Source organism: Macrotis lagotis, chromosome X (genome assembly GCF_037893015.1).
Source record: "Macrotis lagotis isolate mMagLag1 chromosome X, bilby.v1.9.chrom.fasta, whole genome shotgun sequence".
NCBI lineage: Eukaryota > Metazoa > Chordata > Mammalia > Peramelemorphia > Peramelidae > Macrotis > Macrotis lagotis.
Window position 1 is genome coordinate 695,733,558 of NC_133666.1, and position 27,452 is coordinate 695,761,009.

Here is a 27,452-nt window from a genome sequence, read left to right on the forward strand (position 1 = left end):
ACCCGCGCCCGGCTTCCCCGCGGTTTCATTGGCCGCGGGGCCTGCCTCGTCAGCGAGGCGACCAATGGGGGCGGCGGCTGGCGGCGGCGGCTCGCCATTGGCGGGCCGGGCGCGGGGGCCCGCTGCGTGTCCCCGAGGCCCGGGCGCGCTCCGCCTCAGCCTGGCTGGCGGTTTAAAGATGGCGGCGGCGGCGCTCGTGCCCCGCGGTCCGTGAGCGGCGGCGGCCGGGCGGGCGGCCGGGGGAGCGGCGGCCAGGCGGGAGCGGGCCGGGCGGCCAGGCGGGAGGAGCGCGGCGGCGGCGGGAGCGGCGGCCAGGCGGGAGCGGCGCGGCCTGTGCCCAGGTGGGCGGCGGGAGCGGCGGGAGCGGCGGGGGCCGAGCCGCCGGGCCGGGCGGGCGGGGAGGGGCGGCGCGAGCCGCGGGGCGGGGAGCGGGGGGCGCGGGGGGCGCCGCGGGGCGGGGGGGGGGCGCGAGCCCCGCCGGCTCCTTTGTGCGCCCCTCCCCCCGGCCCCGGGGCGCCCCCGCCCCTCCCCCTTCTTTGCGGCCGTTGAATTCATTTGAATTTCAATGAGCCCCTGGCGGGGCGGGGCCGGAGCCCCGGGAGGTCGGCCCCGCCCCCAGCCCTCGGGGCCCCGGCGGGGGGCGGGGGCCGGGCCTCCTCCCCGGGGGCGCCGGGCCAGGGGCTTCCGGATGGCGCGTGGGCTTGGGGGCCTAGGGGCCCCCAGAGGCCTGGATCCCCCAGAGGCCTGGATCCCGGCGGGCCCCCGCGATGAGGGCGGCCCCTCCGCGCCCCGCTTTAAGTGCGTCCTGCTCGGCAGGCTGTGATTTCAGGACTTGGGCATTGCTAGCTGAAGTGGCAGTGCCAGTGCCGGTGGGTGACATGGGGCTTGTGTGTTTGCTGAAGTTTCCAGTTTCTGTCGTAGACGCGTAAGGCAGCAGTTTAGCACCAAATCCTTCGGCATTCCCGCTCTGCAAAGGAAAAAAGCCTTTTCTTTCTTCTCCAAGTGCCTTTAATGAAAGTGTGATGGCTAATAGGAAAAGGCCTATGGCAGAGCATTTAGGACCTTTCAAAAGAATTTTGCCCCAACTAGAACCCTAGTAAAACTGACCTTAGTCTCATGGGTAGGGCGCCTTCACAAGGGTTTCACGTTTGGGCCTTTGGGCATCTGTGTTAACCGGCTTCTTGGTTTGCATCGACTCTGCATGGTTGAATGAACCAGGAACTCCTATACCTACCTGTATTGGGTGGCAATGGCTATGGATCAGCTAGTTTCCCTTTTATCTGTAGTGCTGGAAAAGACATTGTTATTATACTCTGGGGTTGTCTTGTTTGTGATGTACTGTTTTTGTTGCTAGACTTAGAGGAGATGAGGTGTGGTTTATTGAAGAGAAGGTGAAGGCTATAAAGGAGGGGAGGATCTGTTCATAAACACCTTTTGAGAAGGGCATCCTCATGTAGAATAACAAATTTCAGATTACTGCTGTGAATGGGAGTGGGTGGGGTTTGTAGTCTCACTTTGGTGCTGATGAGGTGTAGCTTTCAATGATTTGTCATTTGACCCAGGTAGGGGGATTTAGTAGTTATTTCACTTCTCCGGTCTGTCTGAGTGACCCACCTGATAGCTGACCTGGCAAGAAGCCTCCCCCCAACCACACCTACTGGCAGTAGTGTTGATGCCTTCATCTTGGGAAAACACTGAGCTTGCCTTGGCTTCCCCAGCACCCAGCTGATGCATAAAGGCTGCTCTTGATCCCATGAAACTGGATTGAGCTGGTTTCCCATACACATGTTTTTCATTTTTCTCCTATGTTTTTAATTCTGTGGGTTTTTAAGAAAAGATGTTTCTCTGCAAACATGCAACTGTTAATAGCTCTTAAAGAGCACACTTCTATGACTGTAAGAGATATTGCCGCAGCTGCCTGGTGTGGGAAAAGGCAAGCTTTTCAGAATCATTCAAACCCACAGTGGAAAAAAAAGATCATTCTCCAATGCTAAAAATTGACATTGTTGTTAAACAACCTAATTCTCAGAAAACAAGTAAAGAAACACAGAAAAACACACACACACACTCATGCCTCTGCAGAGTGTGGTTGTGGCATAGGTTTCTTGAAGTTGGAAGAACAGCACAAAGACCAATATAAATAACTGCTATCCAGGGGGAAATTGTCTTAAGAAAGACACTAGAAAGATTGGAGTACTGATGACTAAGAAAAAGGTAATGTTGACCAAAAACTGAGAAAAGAATAACTTTTACTGACAAAATTCACTTTTTCATTTAGGGTTGGGCCAAAAACTTGGCAAGAGAAGTCCAGGTGAGATTGTAAAGCTCTAGTCCATTTCATCAGATTGTATCATCATCATCTCCACTGCTTTTTTTTTTTCTTTTTTTTTTTTTTGCTCCCAGGATGTCTAGAAATCTTGTCTCCATGGAAGGAATGATCATCTCAAAGATTTTTAGCATGACCTTGAATCTCAAGTATGAATATATTTTATTCTGTATTTACTGTGTCCCAGGAACTATGCTCAGTCCTTTATGCATGTAATCCCCATGTAATAGAAGAGGACACTGAGGCAGACAGGTTTGCTGACCTGCCTTGCTCATGTAGGTAGGTCTTCCTGACTTCAGGTCTGGTGTCATGTCCTGCACCAGGAGAGAGAGGCAAGTATATTTCATTGGCCTGAAAACTTTTATTTAAATCTGACCGAACACCTGTAGGTAACCTTAGGAAAACACACTTTGGCTCAAGTGCCTCCTTTGTTCCAGAAACTACTAAACACCGGGACCCAAAGAAAGGCAGCATGACCCCTACCCTGGAGCTCCTGCTCCAGTCTAATGGAGGAGACAGCATTCTAATAATTGTGGACAAAAGCTTCAGATCCACAAGAGTACTGGGAAAGGCTTCTCGTAGATGATGAGATTTTAGTTGGGACTTGAAGGAAGTCAGAAGTTGGCATGAAGGATGGATGGTGAAAATGCCAGTCTGAAGATGGGATAGACTGGGAGTCTCAGCCAGGAGCTTACTGCTATTCCAGAAGACTGGAAATGTGTGAGGGCCACTAGTAGGGAGCCCCTGGAGAAGATGAATGTGGCAGTTGAGAGACAGACCCACCAGCAGCACTTCTGTTAGTGTAGACCTGAGATGATAAGGACTTGGTACCTCTGAGAGAAAGCAGCATATTGAGAAGATGTTGGGAAAGTAAATAGACTTTGGCAGGAGAGAGTGTGAGGATTGCACAATGACTTCACTCCAATTACAAACACAGGCTATAGGGAAGATGTTGGCAGGGATTATCCTGAGAAGTAATAGAGAAGTAAGTTAGGAAGAGGAGGTTTGGAAGGAAAGATAAATGAGTCCAGTTTGGGACTTGTCAAGTTTAAGAGGTCTCTAGGACATCCCATTTGAAGTGGCCAATAGAAAATTGGAGTCAGGAGGTTAGGAGGGAGATGAGGGTTGGAAAGATCAGTTTGAGAATCCCCAGCACAGAGATAATTAAATCCATGGAAACTGATGAGATCACCAAGTAATAATCTAGAGCAGGGCTGTCCAACCTTACTTGTAAAAGTTTTTTATTGAAACCACAGGGCTGCATTGTGGGTAGCATTTTGGACAGCCCTGATCTCTAGAGGGAGAAGAGAATCAGGCCCAGTACAGAAATTTGGAAGACACCCACAGTGTTAAAGATGAGACCTGGAAGAAGGTTCTGGGAAGAGTGGAGAATCAGGAGAGGTGATCATGGAAACCTAGACAGGAGAGCATCAAGAAGAGAGTGAGTGACAAACAAGTTTGGGAAAGAGGGTCAGAACATATACTGTAGAGAATTAGAAGAAGAAAGCAAAGGAAGGGAAGTGGAGACATCTAATAGAGAAGACCTTTTCAAGGGTTTGTTTTAAGATGTTTGCATTAGATATTTGGGGATGGCAGTCTGGATGGAAGTTTACTGAAAAAGTAGATCTAAGAATCATCAGATGACAAATGTGGAATCACCACAAATGGCAGATCACAGCCAAACGAGGAAGTTGGTATTGAGTTTTTGTTAAATGTCAAAGTATAAGGTTTGATATAAGGTGGTATATTCAATTAGTTTACTTTGTTCTAATCTTTCTCATCTCTATTTGAAGTCTACAGGTTGGTAGGACCTGCCAGTGTGTGGTTGCTAGGATGGTCTTCAAAATCCCAGCTTCACTTTCATGCCATGATTTGACCCGGCTTGCTAGATAGCGAGTAATGAGGCTTCCTTGACTCTGCCGTCCCCTCCTCTATCCCTTGTCTTTCCAAACTCCAGCCTTGCTGCCACTTGCTCTCCTTTCCTTCAGCTCCTGGTGGTGCAGCTTACCATCTGATCACCCACATGAAACTTGTTTCCATTGTTCATTTCTTGGCCACTACGAAAGATCATGGATATAAATTGGAATCTAATGGCTTTTTGTCATCTTCATCCAATACATTATTTGGGTATTCATGGATCTGCTCCTGTCCCCTCTTCATCTCATCCAAACTCACCAAAGCTCTCTCTCAGCCCTTTTCTTTTTTGGACTCGGTGATCCCATCAGCTTCTATGGATTTGTTGATCTCTATCAATGCCTCCTATATTGTATGCCTACCTAGTCCCCTGTCCCTCTCATCATTTGTCTATCCAACATATAACTCAGGATGACTGTATCTCCTACTCACTGTCTCTAAAAACTCACTCCTCTTCTGAATGTCCTTATTTCTGTGGATGATGCCCCACTGGAGATAGTGTGGGAATACTAGGCTAGCCCCTAGAGCCACCATCTGGGACAAAGCACTGGAAATGACCTCCAGGGATAGAGATGTTTCCTCAGGACTGCCGGACCTTCCCCACTGACTGAGCACTTTGTGCTTCTTAAGAATATTCATTCTTAGCTCAGGGTTATTCTGAACTCCACTTTGACCTTCTCCTAGGATCCAAATCCCAGCACCCCAGTTCATCTCTTCTCTTTCTCAAGTTTGTCCTCTCCTCTCCTCCCCTCCCACCTCTGCTAAAAGGTTTTCTTAAAGCTCATGCCCGTCATCACTCTGCTGGTACCTCGCCCTGGTCACTAGGATGGCATTTGCAGTGCCTCACTGGCTAGGGCTAGTTTGAGCCCCCACCTCTGCATGCAGTGTCCAACCCACCTTGCTGTTCCCACCCATGATTATCTGGGCCTGAAATGGACTTGGCTCTTTCTCTTAAAACCTCTGACTAACCCTGAAGTACCATGTCCTCCATCAGACCTTTCCTGATTCCTTCCCCCTGCTCCCCCTTGAATACTTCATCCTGTATTTCCATGTGTTCAGGTCCCCTCCTTGAGGGCAGAGACCTCTTGGAATACCCACTTGAAATGCTTGTTGATTGTGTATGTCTGGTCAGACTGCACCCCAAGTTCCTTGGAAGCTGAGTGAGAAATTGAGTGGGTCTTGATGGGCAACATTTCCCCTCTGGTTGGCTGTCTGAGGAGGAGAGTGCCTACTAGATGAGTCAGTAAGCATCTTTATTTGACTTTTTCATGACTGTCGAATTCAGTGATACTGATAATGGGGAAATTCAGAAAGCTTTCTACCTGCCCTTGGGGAGCTCTCCCTTAAATTGGGGGAGCCCAACAGACTCATTCTATTTACTGCTTCATAATTTATGGAAGAACTTCATAACTTTTTGATACTCAAACAATTCTGTTAGGTTTAATATGTTTACTTAATGACTGCCTTGACCTCACTTCCTAACTAGGTCTTGGTGGGCAGTGTGAAGGCTTTTGTGAAGTCTGATCTGACTTGTATAAAACCTAAGTTTGGTGTGGGTTTATGGCTATTTCTTTTTTTTTTAGGGTTTTTTTTTTTTTTTTTGGCAAGGCAAATGGGGTTAAGTGGCTTGCCCAAGGCCACACAGCTAGGTAATTATTAAGTGTCTGAGGCCGGATTTGAACTCAGGTACTCCTGACTCCAGTGCCGGTGCTCTATCCACTGTGCCACCTAGCTGCTCCAATTTTTCTATATGAATATTACACATAGAAGAGCTCATTTTGAGAGAATAGCCTATATTCAGACCAACTTGATGAATGTGTCCCCTGCCCTCAAGAAGTATGAGGTCTGACCAGGGAGACAAATTACACATATCTCAGTTATTTTAATGTAGCAATATAAGCAAGGGGGAGAGATGGTAATTTTATTCATTAAATCCTCCAGATCTTTCCTGCTGAGGCGGGAAAGAGTTAATAGGCCTGTGAATGTGCATCACTTAAAGCAAAGGCTTGACTCTGCAATAATAGGAACCTAAATCGTCTTAACCTCGAAAAATGAATTTTACCCTTAAACATTATTTTGTAGTGTTATTCCAGTGACTTGGGAATTTTGACTCAACTGTTCTATCTGTATTAAATTATGGGAGTATTTGAATGATTTATTTTCTCTTTCTTTCTCTAAAGCCTTGTTAAGGTATCCTAGAGCCAGCTTAGTAAAAATCAGTCCTGTACCTTGTGAGTAAGAAATAGTTATTTTAACTTAAGTCTTTGGCTGTAATCTGTGTTCTGGAGAAAGAAGACGGAGGGCTTTCTAAAAATGGCTGTAAGCATATCCATGTGCCCAGAAGAGTGTTAGAAAGATGGAGTATGGGGAGCTGTGAATGGGAGTCTGTTGGTTGGCTCCTTAAGAGAACCAGCTTGGGAAGAGGTTAAAGTGCTAATCACCACCATCAGCAAGCAGCACACTGTTCCTGTTGTGAATGTGTGGCGCTCCTTTGTTAAATGTTTCAGCAAGTTGGTGACATTTTTTAACCATTTCTTTACAGGTTGAAAGAAGAAAAGGAACTTAAGGACTGAAGAGCTGCTCCTCCTCCTAAGTCTTCCACTGTTTAAGTTGAATGCATTGTGATTTCCAATAATTGAGACAGTGATTCTAAAAGCTGTCTACATTAATGAAAAGAACAATGTAGTCAGCTTAGCTAAGTCATCAGTGTTGCCTATTGACTAACTTGATGGATTTTTGCATGTTAGGAGAATAGATTGACATAACTTTTAAGTTTTTGTTCTTTTAAAGTGGTCATTTTAAGAGAATTTAAGATATGGAGACATTGGAAAGCATAGCTCCTCTCCAACAAGAGTTGACAAGAGAATTGATTGTGGAAAACCACCTTTATCTCCCGCCACTGCCTCCTAGCGAAGAGCCTCCACCACCTCCCCTGCAAACGTCCAGTGACGCAGACGTAATGGACGTTGGCTCTGGTGGTGCTGGACAGTCAGATACCCCTGCTGGGGACATGTACGCCCACTTCGGACCCCAGCTTCTCACCAAAGGATCTGCTCCCTACAAAAGCCGCCTCTGCATAGACCCAGACAACTGCGACTTAAGCCCAAGAACAGCTCGCCATGCCCCTTTAGTTCGAAAATTCATCCCCGATCTTAGGTTGCTTAAGGATGTCAAGATTAGCGTAAGCTTCACAGAAAGCTGCAAAAGCAAAGACAGAAAGGTTCTCTATACTGGAGCTGAGCCAGACGATAAGACCGAGGCAGCTTTTAGTATTAATGATGTCAAAGGAGATTTTCATGTGTGTCCTTTTGATGGTAGTCATGGGAACATAGTAGGAGTAGTGGGTGAAAGTGTAGACAAGAGGGATGAGGAAAATGAGATTGATCAGGAAAAGAGAGTGGAGTATGCAGTGCTGGATGAGTTAGAAGATTTTACTGACACTATGGAAATAGAGGAAGAAACAGGAGGGTTCCCAGCTAAAGCAATTTCTCAGCGAGATAAAGTGGACGAAGACACCTTGAATTTCTCCTATGAGGTATGTCTACTTTTCTGACTATTAAAGAAATCTGAAAAAAGTCCTTTAGGAAGTTCAGCTATCTTTTAGAAGTCAACATTGCAGAGGAAATCAAATTTTATTTACTCTGCTTGGTTGAATGATTTTATTTTGATAAAGAGGAAATAAGAGGAACAATTAAAGTTTTATCAAAACTCTTAGAAATAGTTGTCACTAATAATTTTTCCTTTTGGGGGCAATTTAAACAGATAACCATTTCAGAAGGTGCTGCTGTGGACTGTGAATCTGTGGTGTGTTTAACTGATTTGTGCCTAGAATGTGTAGTAAAAAATTTATTCAGTTTGTTTTTCAGGTGATCTTGAACCATTAAGTGGAGATCCAGTGACCATATTTAAAAGCTACCCATTTGTTTTTCTCTTTTGCTATGGTCTTTTAGCAATGATGTTACATTTGCCACTGGGATAGTCAGTAATTTCTGTTCTTGAGGAAATGGTGGCCCTGGGATGGAATGTCTGATTGATAGAGTGTTTTGCAGGATGATTTTGACAATGATGTGGATGCACTCCTAGAAGAGGGTCTTTGTGCCCCCAAAAAGAGGAAAATCGAGGACAAATATGGAGGAGAGAGTGATCACCTATCTGATGGAGAAACAACTGTACAGCCAATGATGACCAAAATAAAGACTGTCCTTAAAAGTAAGCTGCTTCTTAGGTTTAAAATGTCTTTTCTAAAGGTAGAGTATAATACACTTTGGTTGTAATTAGGAATGTGAATGGGATCCTGTGTTTGGTTTGGTTTTTACAGTGTTGAGTCATAGTATACCAGGAATACTATTATTTCTAAAATGGTAACTCTGGCTGGGTTGAAAGGAGGACCCCAGGCTCCAGGATTGAGCTTTTATGGGTTTCCAAGTCCATGTAGTCCAACTCATTTTGCAGATGAGGAAACCGAAGGCCAAGAAGAGCATTGCTCAGGTTGTGGCAGAAGGAAAAACTTGAACATAGCTTTGGGTCTTTCAAATGTTTTTTTTCCATTATGTCTATGCTGCTGAGATGGACTTGAGGCAACTGGCCTCCTTATCTAGAATAAGCTCCACCCCCCGGAGCTGCTTGGAGGCTCCTTAGGGGTCCTTGGAAAAGCGGGCGCTCTTTCCCTAACTGGAATGCTGACTCATAACAAACTGGCTCGTTTGGCCATTGCTTTTATGAGGTCTTGAGAGCTCAAAGAATGAATTGCAGCCCACGGATGGAAAAATGGATCCAGAAAAAAAAAGATTCCTCACATTCATTCCCTGAAAGGAAGTTAAAGCTGGGGAGGACACACTTACTGGACTGTCAGCTGATGGGAATGGGGATAGACTGAAAGTTGAGTGAGAGATGAATCCTGCCCAAAGATATTCAGGTTCTAGACTTCCCTCTGATTTAGCATGTGACCTCAGTGTCAGCTACCCAGTCTGCCCAGTGCTTCTCTTGGGCAGGCTCACTGGAGGTGGGAGGGCTACCAGGTGAGGTCAGAGTGGCTCTTTTCTTGTTCTTTGGCCTCGATTAGGGTTAGTACTTGAAATGAAAACAAGACCCTTTCCCTTATTAGCCACAGTGAGGCAGGTGATCCTTCAAGTCTCTCTTGCCCACCAGATCCTAGACTTCCTAACCTCATTTTGGAAGCACCTCAATCTCTTCTTGGCACATTTGACTACCTATGATAGAAGCATGGAGAAATGATAACTCAAATATTGCTAACTGCAGATCTGCTTTTTGATTTTGTGAAACATTATCTTGGGATTACATTATGATTAGCCTCCATTCAATGCAGAGGACTTTTCTCCCCACTTCTCTGATCCTGGTTAAAGAGATCATCAGGATGAGAGTTTCCTGAAGCTTTCTTTGGAGGTTTAAAATATATTCTGGGCTGCTGTTCTTATCCTTTACTATGCCAAAGGAACTCAAGATTCCATCAGGTCTGGCCAAACTGAAAAGACTTAGATTTTGGGTCTAGTTTTTGTTACCTGAGGCCCCAAGTGATGAATTTTACATGATTACAACACTCATTTGACTCTCCAGAGTTGTGGAGGGATGCCATCTGGGTAGGAAGTAAAAGAAGAGTAGTTGCACTAATGAAGTCACAGATCCTTGTGAGTGGTGAAGGATTCTGTGCCTGTTCTTGCAAACAGTAAGTTTTAAGGAAACTTGGGCCTGATTCATGCCTTACCCAGAAGCCTCTTCTACCAGTGGTTCTTAGGCAGAATGCTGCTGTGAGGGGATTTGGTTTGCACCTTTTTTTTTTTTTTAGGCCTTTGCAAGGCAAATGGGGTTAAGTGGCTTGCCCAAGGCCACACAGCTAGGTAATTATTAAGTGTCTGAGACCGGATTTGAACCAGGTACTCCTGACTCCAAGGCCGGTGCTTTATCCACTAAGCCACCTAGCTGCCCCTGCACCTTATTGTTGATGGTCCATAAAAGTAGATAGACGTACAAATTTTTTTTTGGTCCTAAGTTGGAGGTAAAGGGAGGAAAAATAGTATCAATAAAGTAAAACATTGCTTTCATTCTAACCTTTGAGGGTAAGGAGATGGTGTGAGTCAACAGCAGAAACATTTGAATGAAAAGTATTATGATTTAGGGCACTTCCCAATTACATTTTCATCTGGTTGGAGTTTTACCTGGAGCTGGGAGCCTGGCCATGAGTCTGACACCTGGTTTAGGGAGTTCAGGGCAAGCCAAAAGAATGTCGAGGTTGTTGGGGTGGTGTAGTGGATAAAGCACCTACCTTGGAGTCAGGAGTACCTGGGTTCAAATCCGGTCTCAGACACTTAATAATTACCTAGCTGTGTGGCCTTGGGCAAGCCACTTAACCCCATTTGCCTTGCAAAAAAAAAAAAACTTAAAAAAAAAGAATGTTGAAGTTGTATTCAGAAAATTTTGAGTTCCAGTTTGTTACTGGTCACTTAACTGTGGCTTCAGTTTATCCCCATCAGTGAAGAGGGTGATGCTTGGATCGCTTATCCTCATGGGTTATCAGGTGTGCATTTGATAAACAGAACTTGGCATATGAAGACCTATTGTCATAGTCAACAGGTACTGGTTTGAAATTTAATTAAAGGGGGGGATGTTTTTGTTGGCTTTTATATAAAATTTTAAAGTTCTTTTTATTGGATTTTATTGAATGAAAATTTTCTTTAAAACGCTAAAGCTTTCAAGTAATTCCAGAATTTTCTTGTTTTTTTATAAAGGCCGTGGCCGCCCGCCTACAGAACCATTACCTGATGGATGGATCATGACATTCCATAATTCTGGAATTCCTGTCTATCTGCATAGAGAATCTAGAGTTGTTACCTGGTCCAGACCATACTTCTTAGGAACAGGAAGCATAAGGGTAGGGGGTTTGTTGGTCATTGGTAATGTAAGATTTAATTTTAACTGTGCTTAGAAAGACTGAAATCACCTTGGTTAGTTTTGAAGCAAGATCTATAAATGCTCAAATTTAGAATTGCATGTCTTGGAAATTTTTTGTAACCAGAGTCCAATAAGAGAAAGATTTTCAGAACTCAGCTTATGTAGATTGTGTGCTGGAATTCATGAAGCATTGCTGTTTCGTTGTCTGTCTAGAAACACGATCCTCCCCTGAGCAGCATTCCTTGTCTACATTATAAGAAAATGAAGGACAACGAGGAAAGAGAACTCAGCAATGATATCACTCCAATTGGGGATGCATCCCCGATAAAATCCATGGAGAAGACTTCTGAGCTAGACAGTCAGACAGAGGAACCTGACTCCACAGCGGCAGACTCAGGGTGCCTCGATGAGAAAGAGACTCTAGGGGGAGACACAACCCAAGGAGCCTTAGGACAAGTCAAGGCCAAAGTAGAAGTGTGTAAAGATGAATCTGTTGGTAAGTCTCTGGTCAATCTGAAAGCATTCATAAGGGCCTACATTCTACAAGGTCCTGGGCTTAGAGAAAGGAAGGGGAAATAGCCTGACTACAGATGTTAATGCAAAATTATCGAGGGGGGGTGGGCTTCACTGTAAGCAAACTGGGTGAGAAGAGAATAATGTGCAAGAATCCTAGGGAGATGGGCTTGAGTCAGGTATACTACTACTAGAAGTAACAGAGCAGTGCAATGCAATTTGTCTAATTTTTGTATTTTAGCAAAAGAATTTCAACTATATAGAGAACAGTGAAAAGAGACCAGAGCAAGGGAACCATTTTCCATTAAGAACCAGAAAAAAATGGCAATTGAGGACCTATCTATTGGTAGGAAGTATAGGGAATCTGGCAACTAAAACAGTTTTCCCAGGTTGCCTTTTCTTCCTACCTTTTACCCTTTTGTTAGATGGAATAGCTTGTAGATTATGGAGAGAGGTGTTATATTTGGAAACAAAAGCATTCCTATTTTTATGTTTAAAAGAATTTTTTTTTCCCCTTGGATAATGCAAATAGGAGAGTTGAAAATGTCAAGATAATGAGCCTAGGTGGGTGACTCGGAATGTTAGTAAAATTTGCTACTACAGGAGGGATTTGTTAGGTAGGGAAATAGGGGTTCAGTTTGAGATCCCTGCTGAATCACCAGGTGGATGATGCCAAACAGGCAAGTGGTAACTAGACATAACTAGAGCTAGAGATAACTGTTGTGGTTTCCATGAAGGGAGAGGGGTCATGGAGCATGGCTAGTGATCCTACCTTAGAAGACTGAGAAAGTCTTGTTAACTAAGCTTCCTGGGTGGCCTGGTAACCATTAGAGATGACATAGTGGGTGTGGGGTCACCTTTCTCTAGTACTGAGGCTTCCTTCAAAATCTTTCCAGTAGGCATTTTGGAGAGGCCAAGGTTACAAGCAAGTGACCGAAAACAAGATTTAAGCCCTGGTCTTCTTGGAGTGATCTTTGTACTCTTGGCTGTCGCCTATCACTTGCAAGTATGAGGATATTGAGTATTAATTGGAATAGGTGAATCCGAATTCTCAAATGTGATGCTAGCAGAAGGCAGCTCTGTCATGCTGGAAAGATTAGCCTACTGATGGTGGGCATCCATGAAACAAGAAGACAGGTTGCCCTTGTTGAGACTCAAACTCTTTGTAGAATTGCTCTAAATAATGATTTTAAGCTTTTGAGATTCTAATTGTGACCTCCTTGTCTGGAGGGGCTGACTTAACCATCTTGACATTGGCAGTGAGACCAGAAGAGGAAGGGAGGTGTAGCAAACCTGAAAGGTGGCTTGTAGTCTCTCTTTGGAGATTGCAACTAGGGGTTGGCAGAGTTGTTTGGTCATGAATTCAAAAGCAACAAGAAGCATTATTTCAGGGGACTCCTTGTAATGCCGATGAGAGATGTTTCCCCAAACCACTTCCATGAAGGTAATTGTAACTTAAAAGCTAGTGTCAGCTATTGAGAGGTAGATGAGATGGGGAAATTCAGTGAATAATTTGCTAAAATAAAAATCTTAAGTGTCAAACAACAAGAAAGAAACGAGGATCAGTTGAGGTCTGCTGTTGAGACAACACCAACTTTACATGTTTAAAGAATATATTGATGCTGACACAGGAAACGGACAAGAACAGCCTTACCAAATGTTCATTTCCTAAGCAGTTTAAATAGGTCAAGTTGAGCAAAGCCAAATCCTCAGTAAGGTCAAAAGAATGTAGAAGTTACCAGCAAATACTTAATTCTTCTCTCCAAGTGGAAAGCTGCAGCAAAGGGCAGTGAAAGCTTAAAAACATGAGTTTGATTGTTTAATCTTAGAGAGGACGACATTGGAAGATTATGAGAAATATTACCTTAAAATTAAGGACCCAACTGGAAGCTGGGGGGGGGGGGTTCGATAAGTCTCTGGAAAACATGTTGGAAGACTGATTGTGTTGTTCAGTCATATCCAATTCCTTACCTCATTTGGAGTTTGATTGTTATTTTGTTTTGCATTTTTTTATTGGGGGTGAGGGACAAAGCTACTGGAGTTGTTTACTGTTTCCTTCTCCAGCTTGATTTACGGATGAGGCTAATAACATTTAAGGGCCTTGCACAGGATCACAGATCTAATGTCTGAGGCCAGATTTGAAAACTCAGGATTTTGAACCCCTGACTTCAGTCCTGATGGTGCTCTATTCACTTTACCACCTAGCTGCTCCCAAAGACATTTAATTTAAGGATGAGATGGAAACAAATATAATTCTTAGTTCATAAATAGAATCTACATAGAAATGACATTAAAGAAAAGAAAGATGGGAAGAACAGTTAAATTGATTTGAACAAACATGGAGGAAGAAGAAAGGGTTCACATGGATTTTGATTTTTCAGTGATTCTGATAAAGGGAAAGGAATCTCATAGGCACTTGGAAAAGATTATAAACCAAAAAAAGGGGTATCAAGATATTAACTCCCAATCCATGTGCCTACTTTTATATCCCTCTGAAGTATAAAGACAAAAGGAGGAAATAGGTTTTCACAAGTGAAATTTAATGCAATTGACCAAAAGAGTCACATATAAAATCCCATTGTGCTTTTTTTGTTTGATTAAGAAAAAGAATTCTTTTCTATAGAAGAAAATGTTCCACAAGGACCCCCATAAGTCCAAATTGTACAAGGCCTTGTGTGGCTCTCACTTTGATCAGAATACCAGTGGAAGAATAAGACAAAGAGCAGCCTATTGGCAAGGCTACAGCACAGTCCACATTCTTGTACCTTCTCTAGCTAATACACATGGGCCCCCTTGGATCCTTATGTTGACAGAGAAAGAGAATGTTGTGTGTACACACCTGTCAGATAACCTTGAGAGAGAATTGCAGACTGTGGTATAGGACTTTATCCTTTTCTCAATCACCATTTAAAAATTATGAAAAGGAAAAGTTGTTTTATTTGCTAGACATCCTGGATGTAATATGTTTGTTCACAGGCACTGCTATTGTTGACTTATTTCGGATTTTTATTGATAATTCTTATTTCTTTGTGTAATTTTTGACTTTCAGATATTTTTTCTCCCTTTCCATTACCTAATAAGACATCCCTTACGAAAAAGCTGACTTTTATCCACATGAACAGAATTGAACAAAAAGTACAATATCAATGTGCACTGGCCCCCAACTCAGCAAAGAAGAGGGAAAGGGGGGAAGGTCAGGGCATATATTTTCTCATCTCTTTCATAGAAAGTTTGGTCATTATTTGATTTGCATTTTGGGCAATCATTCATCTAGCAAATAATTTGTTTTTAAGAGCTATTTTTGTTTATGGCCTTTGGATTTAGATATGTATTATTAGTCCTCATAAATCTTGCATATCAGAGTTAAGCCAAGATTTTTTTCCCCCCAGTATATAGCTTTCTTTTTAAACCTAGTGGCATTGGTTTTGTTTGTATAAAACTTCCATTTCATGTAACTACATTAATTTTACCTTTTGTGATTATCTTTGTCTCTTGTACAGTTAAGAACTCTAATTAATTCTTAGTTTAAAAACTCTAGCCTTGGCTTTGGGTAATTCCTGTAATTCTTTTCTAGTTTTTTGGTGCCTTAATTCAGCTAATGTCTCTATTTTGAACTTTTGAAGGAAGATGTTGTTTTAACCATATTTCTACCACACTGATTTCTCATTTTTCCAATAGTTCTTATTAAAATGGGTAGTTTTTCTTTTTTAAGTACTTTGTTGAATTTTTTTTAATATTTGAATTATTGAGTCTGATTGCTCCTAATTCTTTTTCATCTAATCTTTTCCTGTTCACTTGTCATGACTTGCCCAAGGCCACACAGCTAGGTAATTATTAAGTGTCTGAGGCTAGATTTGAACTCAGGTACTCCTGACTCCAGGGCCAGTGCTCTATCCACTGCACCACCTAGCTTACCCCCTTTGGGGTTTTTTTGGCAAAGATACTGGAGTGCTTTGCCATTTCCTTCTCCAGCTCATTTTACAGATGAGGAAACTGAGGCAAGTAAAGTAATGTAAACTTGTCCAGGGCCACACAGCTAATAAGTATCTGAAGCCAGGTTTGAACTGAGGAAAATGAGTGATCTAGTTTTCTGTTCTTTAACCATTATCAATTTTTTTTGTTGTTGTTTTTTTTCATTATAACTTTTTTTGTTGTAATTTGCTCTCTAGAAGAACTGTTTACCCCTTATTTCCCCCTTGAGAGTCTAAACCTTTTTTTGTCCTTCTGAGTTAATTTTGTTATGTAGCTCCTTCAAGTATTATTTTGGTAGTTTAACATAGCAGTAAGTCTGTAAATCAATTTAAGTAGCATCTTGATTTTTGTATTGCTTTGACACCCCCCCCATTACTGACTTTTTTCTTTTTATGCTTTATAAATAGAGCACTTTTGTGTACCTTAGTAGATTGACTTAGTTATTTTCTGCATTTTGTAGTTATTTTGAATTTAGCTTCCTTTTATTTTTTCTTAGATCTTTTTTGTCGCTGCTTTATAGAAATGTCATTGAGTTTTATGTAATTTGTTAGATGCTCTTAATTGTCTATGCAAATCCCTTTATTGTTTCTCTGGGGTATTCTAAGTAACCTATCATATTATCAGCAAATGGGTGTATTTTTTTTTCTCTTTTTTGCCTCATGCTTTTGTTTTTACCAAAATAGTCATATAATTTGATAACTAGAAGCAACAATGTTTCTTTGGTAATTCCTGCACAGATCTTGAGGACTTTCGAAACTACTTGGAAAAGCGTTTTGATTTTGAGCAAGTTACTGTGAAAAAGTTCAGGACTTGGGCAGAAAGACGCCAGTTCAACCGTGAAATGAAGCGTAAACAGGCAGAATCGGAGAGGCCCATCTTGCCGGCCAACCAGAAGCTCATTACTTTGTCTGTGCATGATGCGCCTACAAAGAAAGGTTAATCTTACATTTAAAAATTTTTACATTAGCAGAATCTACCCAGGCTTACTGGAGTTGATCAATTTTGGGTTGTAAAATGTGCCTCTGAGGCACATTTCTGAATGGTTCACATGTGAAATAAACAATTTGAGTATGAAAGATTGATTTCCTATCTAAGTAACACATTTAGATTACTGAAAACTTTTACATGAAATCAATTAGCACATGACATTTACATAGCATTTTAAGGTTTATAGATGATTTTATACACATTATCATTTGAGCCCTATAAAATTCAATTTAATCTTTGTTTGACAGGGATTTATAATCATTGTCATGGTGATCATTTAATTTAGAAGTGGGAGTACTGGGTTTGAAATCTGGGTCTCTTGAGATATCAGGACTCTCTTTCCCACTCTCCTCTGGCTTCCTAAATGTTGGTTTCTCTTACATAAATGATGGCCATGTATCCATTTGTGGAGATGAGGGGGTTTAAATGTTGTCGTTTCTTCTTTGCCACAGAATTTGTTATTAATCCCAACGGGAAGTCAGAAGTTTGCATACTGCACGAATACATGCAGCGTGTCCTCAAGGTTCGCCCTGTTTACACTTTCTTTGAATGTGGTAAGTTTTGTTCCCTCATTTAGGGGCTGTTTCCACAGCCTATTCTGTTTACTTGGTAGATACAGTTTGCATATAATTATGGGATCTAAGGAAGCTGACCTTAGTGCTGACTCTTCTCTAATCTTCCTATACTCACTGCCCCTAGGGTAGGATCCTAGGAGTTAGAGTTCCTGTAAAGCTGGACTGGACCTTAGAGATGTCTCCTCCAAACACCTGAGACATCATCAAGGTGGGGGCGGGGTGGGGAGTGACATGCCCAAGGTCACACCCACACCCCCACACACAAATGCACACACAATACAGGGTCAGTAGAGGTGATATTTGAACCCCAGATCCTCTTGCTTCCAAGATTTTCTCCCCACCAGGCTGTGCTACCTCCTCAGTAATCTCTGGTCAGCCCATTATTAGTACAAACTCAGTTTGTATTGATTTGCATACACTTGGTGGATTTTATACAATTTTCTCTTTGTGTCGGTCCTTGGCCGGATTCTAAATTCCTTGAGGAAGAAGAATGCTTTTTTCCCCGGTGCTTTTTTGCTTTTTTCCCAAAGTACTTTATAAAACGCCACACATAGTAGGCACTCATAAATGTTTGACTAATAGTTTAGTGAATTTAAATCCTGCATTGTATTAGGGGATTTTTTAAGTGGTGTTTCATTCAGGCTAAATATTTTAAAGAGAATGTTTTCCGTTTTTTAGAGAACCCAAGTGAGCCTTTTGGAGCCTCAGTGACTATTGATGGAGTGACCTATGGGGCTGGAACTGCAAGCAGCAAAAAGCTTGCAAAGAACAAAGCTGGTAACGTGCGCGTTTGTAACTCCCACTGCCCCACTGCCCATCTGTTTTACTATCCCTGCCTCTCTCTGTCTGGGGTTAAGGCACGAATTCATAGCAGCAGTCTTGGGTATGGAGAGAGAATGCTGATAACCATTGGATAGCTTAAAAGTGGTAAAATGCCAGTACACTTTATTTTAGTGTTAGAATCAATCATCAAACTGTACTTTCACCTTTTACAGTGGGATTTTATTGTGTTTGAAATCTGGTTCGCATTGATGAGCTTTTTCATGATGATGGAGGCAGCCATGGTCTAGTGGATAAAAAGGACCTGAGTCCTCAGCCCCTCCTGTACCTGTCCCAAAATCCCTTTCCGTCTCAGGGCTAAAGGCAACTCTTTATACCTTCTTAGGTCGAACAAAAGGTGCTGCCCTACATTTGTAGAGGGAGCTTCCTCATCCAGGACTTTCTGGTACCTGTGACATCTAAGGTCAAGTCCTTCTTTTCCCAGTGAGGCCAGATTCTGGTTTCTAGAGTAGAGTTCTGTAGTTTTTCAATTGGAGTTAGTCCCATCTTGACTGTCCTCTTATCTTTCAGTTGAAGGACTGATTCAAAATGCTTAACTACTCACCTCCCACCAAGTTAGAACAGCAAGTTGGACATATTGTAGCTCATTACTTTGTTGGACCCCACCCAGGAGGGGGCAAAAAAGGCACCTGAGTACACGTACATACCCACCAGTACCATTTAGATGCCCTTGACCCTGTGGGGAGCCCTGCAGGCTTCTTTCTTGGAAGTCAGTCTAGACCACAGAACTTGAAACAGGGACAAGGTGGGGTCAGAACAATTGTAGTGATAGCAGTGACAGAAGAAGAGGTGACAGTGAGTCCGGGAGATGGAGACAGACAAACAGAAGAGTAGACATGAGAGTTTTTAAGATCAAACAAACGAATGCCATTTCGTGAAGACCCAAACATCCTTGCGTGCCTCAGTCACCTTTGCAGAGATCGTTTGAAGTTCATTAAAGGGCGACATTAGACCCAGGACCAATTCAACAAACATTTAAGTGCCTACTATGTACAATGCACTGTGCTGGGTAGACACTGGGAGGTAGATAGATGACACCAAAATGGTCCCTGCCCCCAAGGACTTTAGAGCCTGCTCACAAAGCCAGCAGAGTGTGTGGTCCTGATTTAAAAGGCTTCATTCCAGAATAGGAATGACATGAGCTTGAATTATGCAAAGAAGTAAGGAGAGAGATTTGGGTGACTTTCTCCTGGGTCACAACTGTTTTTCTTGACCAGGTTGTGGGGACAGCCCATGGGGGACCAGCCTGGTTCTTCTTTACCTCCAAGTGTCTCAAAATGGAAGGGTTTTGTTCCTTTTAGATTTCAGCATCGAGCACACTTGGACCCACTAAAGTATGTGGACCTTAGGTTGAACCCTTTATCTGCCACTCACTAACTTCCTGTATGACCTTGGGCAACTCACTTCCCACCTCTAGGCGTTAGCTTTTTTCTCTTTAAAATGAGAGCAGTGGCCTAGATGATCTCTAAGGTCCCATCCACTTCCCAAATTCTGAGGTGTTGGTGAAGTCCCAGACCCCACAATGAATGAATATTAGACGTGGAGAGGGCAGAAGGAATGGGTCCGTAAGTAAATGGGTGACCTGGGAAGATTAAATGCGCATAGGTCGAGAACTCAAACCTTCTCCTTAGATAGATATGTGCATGTAGAGGCATGCACATGGAAGAACCACCTGTTTTCCTGTATTTTTTATTGTTGGCTTGTTGATGAATTAGCTGTAGAAGAGCACGTGTCCCAGCACTGAGGCATTGGTTGCCCCAGTCCTGGGAAACAGGGAATTTCTAGATCTGTTTCCTTGTATTAGCATTAAGAATGAGCACAAACTAAAATGATTACTCTTTTAGCCCGAGCCACATTGGAAATTCTCATCCCTGACTTTGTTAAGCAGACCTCTGACGAGAAACCCAAAGACAGCGAAGAACTGGAGGTAAGCACTACTCAGCTGACCTTGTCTAGCGATGTTGGCCATGGCAGGGCTTTGGTCATTAGCCCCTCGGTTTGAGTGAATTATTTGTGTGTTTACAGTGCTGAGATTTAAGAGATTAGAAGGTGTACTGCACCTGGAGAGATCCCACCAGTCTGTCCTGCTATATCCTTGGTGTGGAGGACAAGTGGAACTGTGCCTGGACCCTGGGCTTCTGCAGCCCCACTCATCCCTGACCTTCATAGTGTCATAGTGGAGTTCTTTCACTCTTTTAATTCCTTGAGCTATTTTCTGTGGGGTCCTACCAGGGCCTTAGAGGTCCTAAAATCCCTCAGAAGGGGCCAGAAAGAGGGAGGCATCCAGAGCACAGAGGTTGCCTGGGGAGAAGAGTGGTCTTGAGAATATGGAGAATGCAGGAACTGTAGGGTGAGAGGGGACTGCAGCTGTTGGACGGTCTTGGCTGCTCCCATGGGAATGTATGAGGAAGGAATAATATCTTAGGTGATTACACTGTGAGGCGCTGGGCTAAGAGCAAGGAATGGAAAGAAAATTAGGAGATGGTCATCCCACATTCTCAAGGAGCACATTTCAGCAGAGAAGTCTTAACTTTTAAGTCAGATGGAGAAAGTGGTTGGTCCTGTGTATCTTCTCAAATGTCATTTCTTTGTTAAAATCACAACTGTGTCAAGAAACACCCTTTCTGGGTCTGCATGGACTCTTAACTGCTGCTGATTGACAACACCTGCAGAAATAGTCACTGGTCACATCCTTCAAGGTCTCTGTCCCAGAACAATAGTGGGGGCAGGAAAGGGGAGATTGTTCAGTGATGAGTGGTGGTGGGAAGTCGCTTCAACAAACATTAAATGCTCTTTGTGCCAGACCTTGGAGATATCAGGAGAAGCTAAAACAGGGAAGGGGTAGGAAAAACGGGGACTGCCAAGAAAATCTATTTTGTGTCATGTAGAAGAGACTTCCAAGGAGGGCATGAGCAGGGTAGGGAACAGAGAAATTCTGACAGACTTTGGAGTCTGAGGGGAGACTCAGTGAAAGCCCCAGGACAATGATGGGCAGGAATTGGACAAGTGAGCAGAGGGTCTCGTAGGGAAAACCTGGACCTAAACGAATGTACATATAAATGTAGAGAAAAATAAGGGAGAAGATAGGAAGGGGCCAGGCTGGTTAGTATCTATTATTTCATGAGTCAATGAAATTTACTTAATAGGAGTGACACAATCACACCTGTGCTTTATGAAGAACAATTTTGCAGGTGAACAACAAACTACTGCCATAGTCTGAATAGGTCTGAAGTAGTAAGGACCAGGAGAGTGGGGGCAGTGTCAAGAGAGAAGGGGTTCATATAAGTAGTCTTATCACGTCAGTAGGTTTGATAGAGCCTGGCTGCTGATTGAATGAGAGGGAGGAGGAGGAGGAGGAGGAGGAGGAATCAAGGATGACCCTGAGGTTGGAATACTGGGTGACTAACAAGATGATAGTGGTCCCAACAGTAATAAAGAATATAAAGAGTTTGTGGGGAAAAAGATGGGTTTGGTTTTGAACTTGTGGATTTGAAAATGTCTTTAGGGTGCAGTAAATGTGAGGCTGAGGGGGAGGGTAGCAGACAAATCATGCCAAGAAGACTTGGCTTAGAGATGAGAATTGCATCCCAGGATGCATGCGAATTGAGAAGCAAAAGTAAAAAGAATGAATGAGGGGAATGGGTGATCCTGGGCACCAGGTGGGGGTAGAGTGGGGCAAGGGATGTTCTTGCTTCTTGGGCTTAGGTTTCTGGACCACAGGTTTGATTGATGGTACTAAAACTACTCCTTTGGGTAACCAAAGAAGTGGCTATACCCTGGGGTGGGGCAGCCTCAGGGTCACCATCACCCTTAATGAGGCATTTTTGATAAAGGGCTTTGTATTGGTCTTAGGATGTCTTTCTGTAGGGACACTCTGGTTGTCATTGTTTTGAATATGATCCATTCTAGCTTATGTTTGTAAATAGACATGCTTTTGTGAAGTGCAATCCAGAAAACCGTCCCCACCCCACCCCATGTGGATGGTGGGCTCAGCCCAATTCTGATTCCGTGCAGTGTGACCCTTCACCAGTTGTTTTTCTGCCCTTGGAGCATAGAGGTTCTTCTCTGTCTAATTCCTACCCAGACTTCACAAACTTCTCCCTTACTATTTTTTGTTTCAAGAAAACCTCTTCCCGTTGTTACTACAAACAAAGCTTGTGTATTCCTGCCTCTGCTCAGATAAGACTCTGCTCTCTTTTCTTCTCTTCCCCTAGTTTCTGTGGCGCCTCCTTCCTGTGAACCTTCCCTGGATCTCTCCCCTGGAGTCCTCCAGGGATCTCCACAGGCTGCCCCATTACTCTCTAGAGCAGGTGTCTGCCCCAGGCCTCCCTTTTCCTATGAGAATGGGAACTTTATCTCGGTATTGCCCTCCTGGCCTCTTTCCCCTTTGTGTAAATCGTGCATGGGAGGCACTCCATACATGTTTGAATGAAAGAATTTCCTGATTCCTCTTCATCCAACTTTTGTGGTTTCTTTGCCTTTTTGGAAGTTTTTGTTTCGATTGGCAAGGGATTTAAAAAATTTTGCCCTATTTAAGCCTCCCTAATTGAGTTACTACCAAACTGGGTTTTTTGTACTTTTCTTTATTAGTCTGACTTAATTTGTTTTTCTTTTGTAATCTTCTCTTTTATTCTTTACTTCTGCAGCTGTGGGTTTAGTCAGCTTGATCCCATTCATTTCTTGATGATAAGCAAATCTCTTATTTTATTGGCAAACCTCCCTTCCTCCTTAGGGTCTCAAATGTGATCTTCTGTGAATGCTTTCTTCAACCTCTCCCTTTCTGCTCAGTTGAAACCATTTGATTTGACAATCCTGCCCAGAAGGAGTTCCATCCTGTCTTTATTCTTATTCCTCTGCTGCTCACGGTTTGTATTTAGAGGACCTGGGCTCATAGGGTATAGCTTTTACTGCCATTTAGCTTGGGCCTCAGGTTTTGTTTTGTTTTGTTTTTTTAATCTTCACTTCCTACACTAATTTTGAATTAAACTTGAAAAGTCATCTTTTGGCTTGGAGATTTCTGGAAGTATCTTCAGAATCTCAAAATTTGAGAGTTAGAAGGAACCTTAGTACCCATCTGACCCCTAAACCAGAGGGATCAAGAGAGTGGAGCCATATCCTTTTAAAGATGAAGATGTGACCAAGAGGCCAATGTCAGCCAGAGTAAGTGAAAGGCCAGATTTTGGTCTAGAGCCTTGGACTCCAAATACGGAGCCCTCAGTCACCACTAGGACATAATACACTGGTCATTCTGCTTATAGGTTTCCAACAGGGGCCAGTCCATTGCCCGCTCCAGCTCCCTTATAGACAAAGCTATGTATCAGGAGAAAAGGGGCTCTTCGCTGACATCCAAACTAAATGGATTTCTTAGAACCTTTCACCCATTGCTCCTAGTTTTTTGCTCTGGGGAAAACCTTTTCACTACTTAGAATACAGCTCTTGTGGCCCTCCCTGGAGCCAAGCTAAACATGCTTTGTCCTTCACACATAATCATGATACCTTCGGCTCTGGTTCCTTTTGGCTTGGGAGTATGGGTGCTAGGCAACTGGGAGGATCAGGACAGGCTTCATGTAGTAGTTGAAGGAAATGAGGGATTCTCCAAGGTAGGCAAAGAGAGCTTTGTAAGCCCAGAGAGGCAGGAGATGGAATGAGGAACAGAGAAGGCTAGTTTGAACCAGTACACCAGGGGAAGTGATGGCAATGAAGTTGGAAGCAGATTGGGGACAAGTTGGGAGAGACTCTTTTAGAGTCTCACAGGATCTGGTTTTATCTGAGAGGGAAGAAGGGAGTGTGATGGGTCAGATCCAGACTGCAAAAAGGTCACTGGCTGCAGTGGGAAGACTTGAATCAGAACAAGTAGAATCCTCTTGCACAGTCATCTCCCTCTCTAATGGCCTCAAGCAAGCCAAACAGCTGTGACTGGAGAGAGAATTGAGATGCTTTCCATAGAGTATGTCATCTGAAGATGCAGTGCTTCTTGCCTCCCCCACCCCCTGGCCTCTAGGCAGGCTGTTCTTTCCCTGCCCAGTCCATTTGGGGGTTTCATCCCATTAATTCTCGGTGACTTGGAAGCCCAATCTGCCTCTTTGTGTTAGTCTCTTCACAATTGTCAGGGGGAGTTTTGATTTGGGAATCCCAAGAGTACTGAAAAAGGAACAACAGGTGTCTATTTGCTCTAGTGTCATGTCCTGAATTGTGGTTTTTAGGATCCACTTGCATTGACCACTTAGGTGCTAAGTGTGTATGTCTTCTTGATTCCACCTTAAGAAAAGTTTTATGTTTTTTTGTAGTATTTTAACCATATCAGTATTGAAGACTCAAGGGTGTATGAATTGACCAGTAAAGCGGGACTTTTGTCACCATATCAGATTCTCCATGAGTGCCTTAAAAGGTAAGAGAAGCATCTGGGCAGCTCACAGGTGTCCTGGTAGCTGTTGGCTGGGGTTGCTGCATCTATGTCTCTGGGTAACAGAAGTTTGTCTTTCTGTTAAAGAAACCATGGAATGGGCGACACAACCATCAAGTTTGAAGTGATCCCTGGGAAAAACCAAAAGAGTGAATATGTGATGACTTGTGGGAAGCATACTGTCCGAGGCTGGTGTAAGGATGGCATATGTCTCTTAGGCTATCTTAAATTTTCCCTCTTTCTGTTCTTGACTTAAATGGTTTCCTATTTAAGGAGCTTAACTTCTGCAGCCAGTCGGATAGAATATGTATCTGTGCTTTGAGTCCACTAATGGTCCTTTTTCCTTTTTTTTCTTGTAGGTAAAAACAAGAGAGTTGGGAAACAATTAGCCTCTCAGAAAATCCTTCAACTTTTGCACCCACATGTTAAAAATTGGGGCTCTTTATTGCGCATGTATGGCCGGGAGAGCAACAAGATGGTGAAACAGGTAATTGGAAGCTCTTTGTTCACTTCTGGCTCATCAGGCTTCATTTTCATGACCCCAGGGGAAACTCTGTGCTCCTGCCCTTTGGAAGTACATCTTTCTCGTCGGTGGAGAAGTCTTCTCTCACTTGTACCCCTGAGAGCAACTCAAGAGACTTGACTGGGAAATTGTTGAGTGTCTCAGACCAAATTTGGCCTCATCAGAATCTCAGTGTTGAAAGGAAAGATCTTGTCCAGCTTCTTCTGGCAACAGGAACCCTTCCTACCACCTCCCGACAGCTAGGGTAGCCATGGCAATGGGAAACCCAGTCAAGCACCACATTCCCTTGGCCTGCGGTAGGGGGAGGGGGGCTTTCTAGGCTTGCTGCCTTTTGTGACCTATAGCTCACCAACTGATAGGCGATTTCCTATCTCAGAGACTTGCCTGGCTTTTTGTAACTGTGAGTGATCTTTGAATGTTGCTCTGCTTCATCTGGGATATCCTCTCAGCCTGACAGATACCAAGGCAGGGCATCGGAGGGTCTGCTGCTTGGTGGATGGGTGGGGGGAATGAGTGAGGCTGACTGAGCAGGGTTTCTCTACCATAGCCAGGGTGACAGTACTCCTCAGAGGAGGGTTCTCAGTGGGGAAATGTGGTAAAGTTTTAGAAAAGGGGCTCTAGCATTTTCTTCAAAGATATTATGAATCTTTGACTGGGGTGGGGAGCTAAGGCCACATGGACTGAATGGGAAGAGAAAGTGGGCAAAGAATATCCCTCAGACATCTAAATTTAAAAAGCTAAAGGCTGAAAGAAGCTTTCGTGGGATTTTACAAATAAGGGGTTTTTTGCATTTCGGCTCAAGATGTAACGAACAAATTTTCATTTAAAAAAATGAGGCTTTGGGATAGATCGATTAAGTCTGTTACGTCTCTTATGAGAAATGAGCCTTTTGGTCTCTTAGTGACTTGTAAACCCAAATTTGCCTCTTTGTGTTAGTCTCTTCACAATGGACAAGGGGAGTTTTGATCTTATGCCTGGTCTCATTTTCTCTTGCTGTGTCCCCACCTAACCTTGTCTGCTACTGCTCAGGGACAAAAACAAGGTTGTGTATCCTCATGTCCCTAGTGTTGGATGGCAGCCATGGGGAGGGACTGTCAATTGTAGAATTTCTTCCCTCTGGAAGGGATCTGCCAAGGGCTGGGTAGTGGCTGACTCCCTGGGAGTAGAAGGGAGGTCATGGGGAAGATTCCTACTTCCCTTCCAAAAAGGAATAGACTCCACCATTGAACACTTTTTCAAGCAACATGTTTGTTTTTTTTTTTTTTTTGCAAGGCAATAGGATTAAGTTACTTGCCCAAAGTTACACAGCTAGATCAGTATCAAGTATCTGAGCCTAGATTTGAATTCAGGTCCTCCTGACTCCAGGGCTGGTGCTCTATCAACTGCACCTCCTAGCTGCCCCTGAGCTCCTTTCCAACACTTAGATTCAGGTTCACTTGCTCTGACACAGTTGGGGAGAATTCTTGAATCCTGCAGACCACCTGAAGTAGAACAAGCCTCTTGGTTCCTTTCATTGTCCAAACTCAACCCCTCATCCTTCATCCCCTCCCACATTTGTCATGAGTCCACTGGGAAATTTGAGCCTGTCCTGCAATGCTGGTCACTGAGTCAGGGGAAGCAGCATTGAAGAGGCACCCTGTGTTTTTCCTTAGCATGTGGTCTGATGGTCCAACTTTGGCCGAGACCATCTGGGCCTAACCTTGGGGACTGAGAGATAAAAGGAGTCTAACCTGGAAGTGCCAGTAAGTAGAGGCTGCTTTTGATCCAGATTTCCCTCCTGCACCTTCTAAGTCATATGATATAGAAAGCAGGTAACTGCTGAGCCTCAGTGTCCTCGTCTAACAGTTGTGAATCATCCCAGTAGTTCCTGCACCCCTGCCTCAGGTGGTCAAGTAGACTTTTCTGAAATCTCTGTGGCCACTCATCTACCAGGAAGAGAAGGCTGACTTGCTGTTTGACGGCTCCTCTAATTTTCATTTTGTTCCACAGGAAATGTCAGATAAGAGTGTGATTGAACTTCAGCAGTACGCCAAAAAGAACAAGCCAAATCTGCACATTCTGAATAAACTGCAGGAGGAGATGAAAAAACTGGCCCAGGAGAGGGTGAGTGCTGGGGAAGGATGCACACTTCTTGTGTATCCCCTTCTCTGATATCTTCACAGGAAGGAAGCTAAAGTGCTGGAGGCCTCCTTGAGCAGGGAGTGGGGAGGGTCACCTTGTGGCTGTACTTTGCTTCTGATCCCTTTGCTCCCACCCATTAGCAAAGGGATTCACAGGTTTCCCCTGCCTTTGGGGTACTCTCCAGGGAGGAAGCGGGGGTCCCACCTCCCTTATCAGTGCCTTCCGGAGAACTGCCCAGAAGCCAACATCTTAGGAGAAGTGACTGTAGTCCTCTAGTGCCAAGACCTTTCTTTAAATTGCTATTTTATTTTTCCAATGACATGTTATGGAAGTTTTTCAGCATTCTTCCACATGCATATGCATATTTTTAAG

At 43.6% G+C, this 27,452-nt stretch overlaps 1 protein-coding gene across 2 annotated transcripts in view; it reads left to right on the forward strand.

The window, feature by feature from the left end:
* Window positions 1–255: 255 nt before the first annotated feature.
* The window catches only part of DGCR8 (DGCR8 microprocessor complex subunit), a 30,401-nt gene continuing 3,204 nt past the window's right edge, over window positions 256–27,452 (forward strand). Inside the window, exons 1-13 of one of the 2 annotated variants that reach the window (XM_074206526.1) lie at window positions 256–341; window positions 6,783–7,775; window positions 8,290–8,449; window positions 10,984–11,126; window positions 11,360–11,642; window positions 16,369–16,566; window positions 17,071–17,172; window positions 17,872–17,970; window positions 19,878–19,960; window positions 24,321–24,421; window positions 24,524–24,630; window positions 24,796–24,923; window positions 26,949–27,062. In XM_074206526.1, the coding sequence (XP_074062627.1) occupies window positions 7,056–7,775; window positions 8,290–8,449; window positions 10,984–11,126; window positions 11,360–11,642; window positions 16,369–16,566; window positions 17,071–17,172; window positions 17,872–17,970; window positions 19,878–19,960; window positions 24,321–24,421; window positions 24,524–24,630; window positions 24,796–24,923; window positions 26,949–27,062 (2,238 nt within the window). In that variant the 5' untranslated portion in view covers window positions 256–341; window positions 6,783–7,055. Of the gene's footprint in view, window positions 342–728; window positions 7,776–8,289; window positions 8,450–10,983; window positions 11,127–11,359; window positions 11,643–16,368; window positions 16,567–17,070; window positions 17,173–17,871; window positions 17,971–19,877; window positions 19,961–24,320; window positions 24,422–24,523; window positions 24,631–24,795; window positions 24,924–26,948; window positions 27,063–27,452 lie in introns of those variants that run through there. The other variant, XM_074206528.1, reaches the window with a different exon arrangement.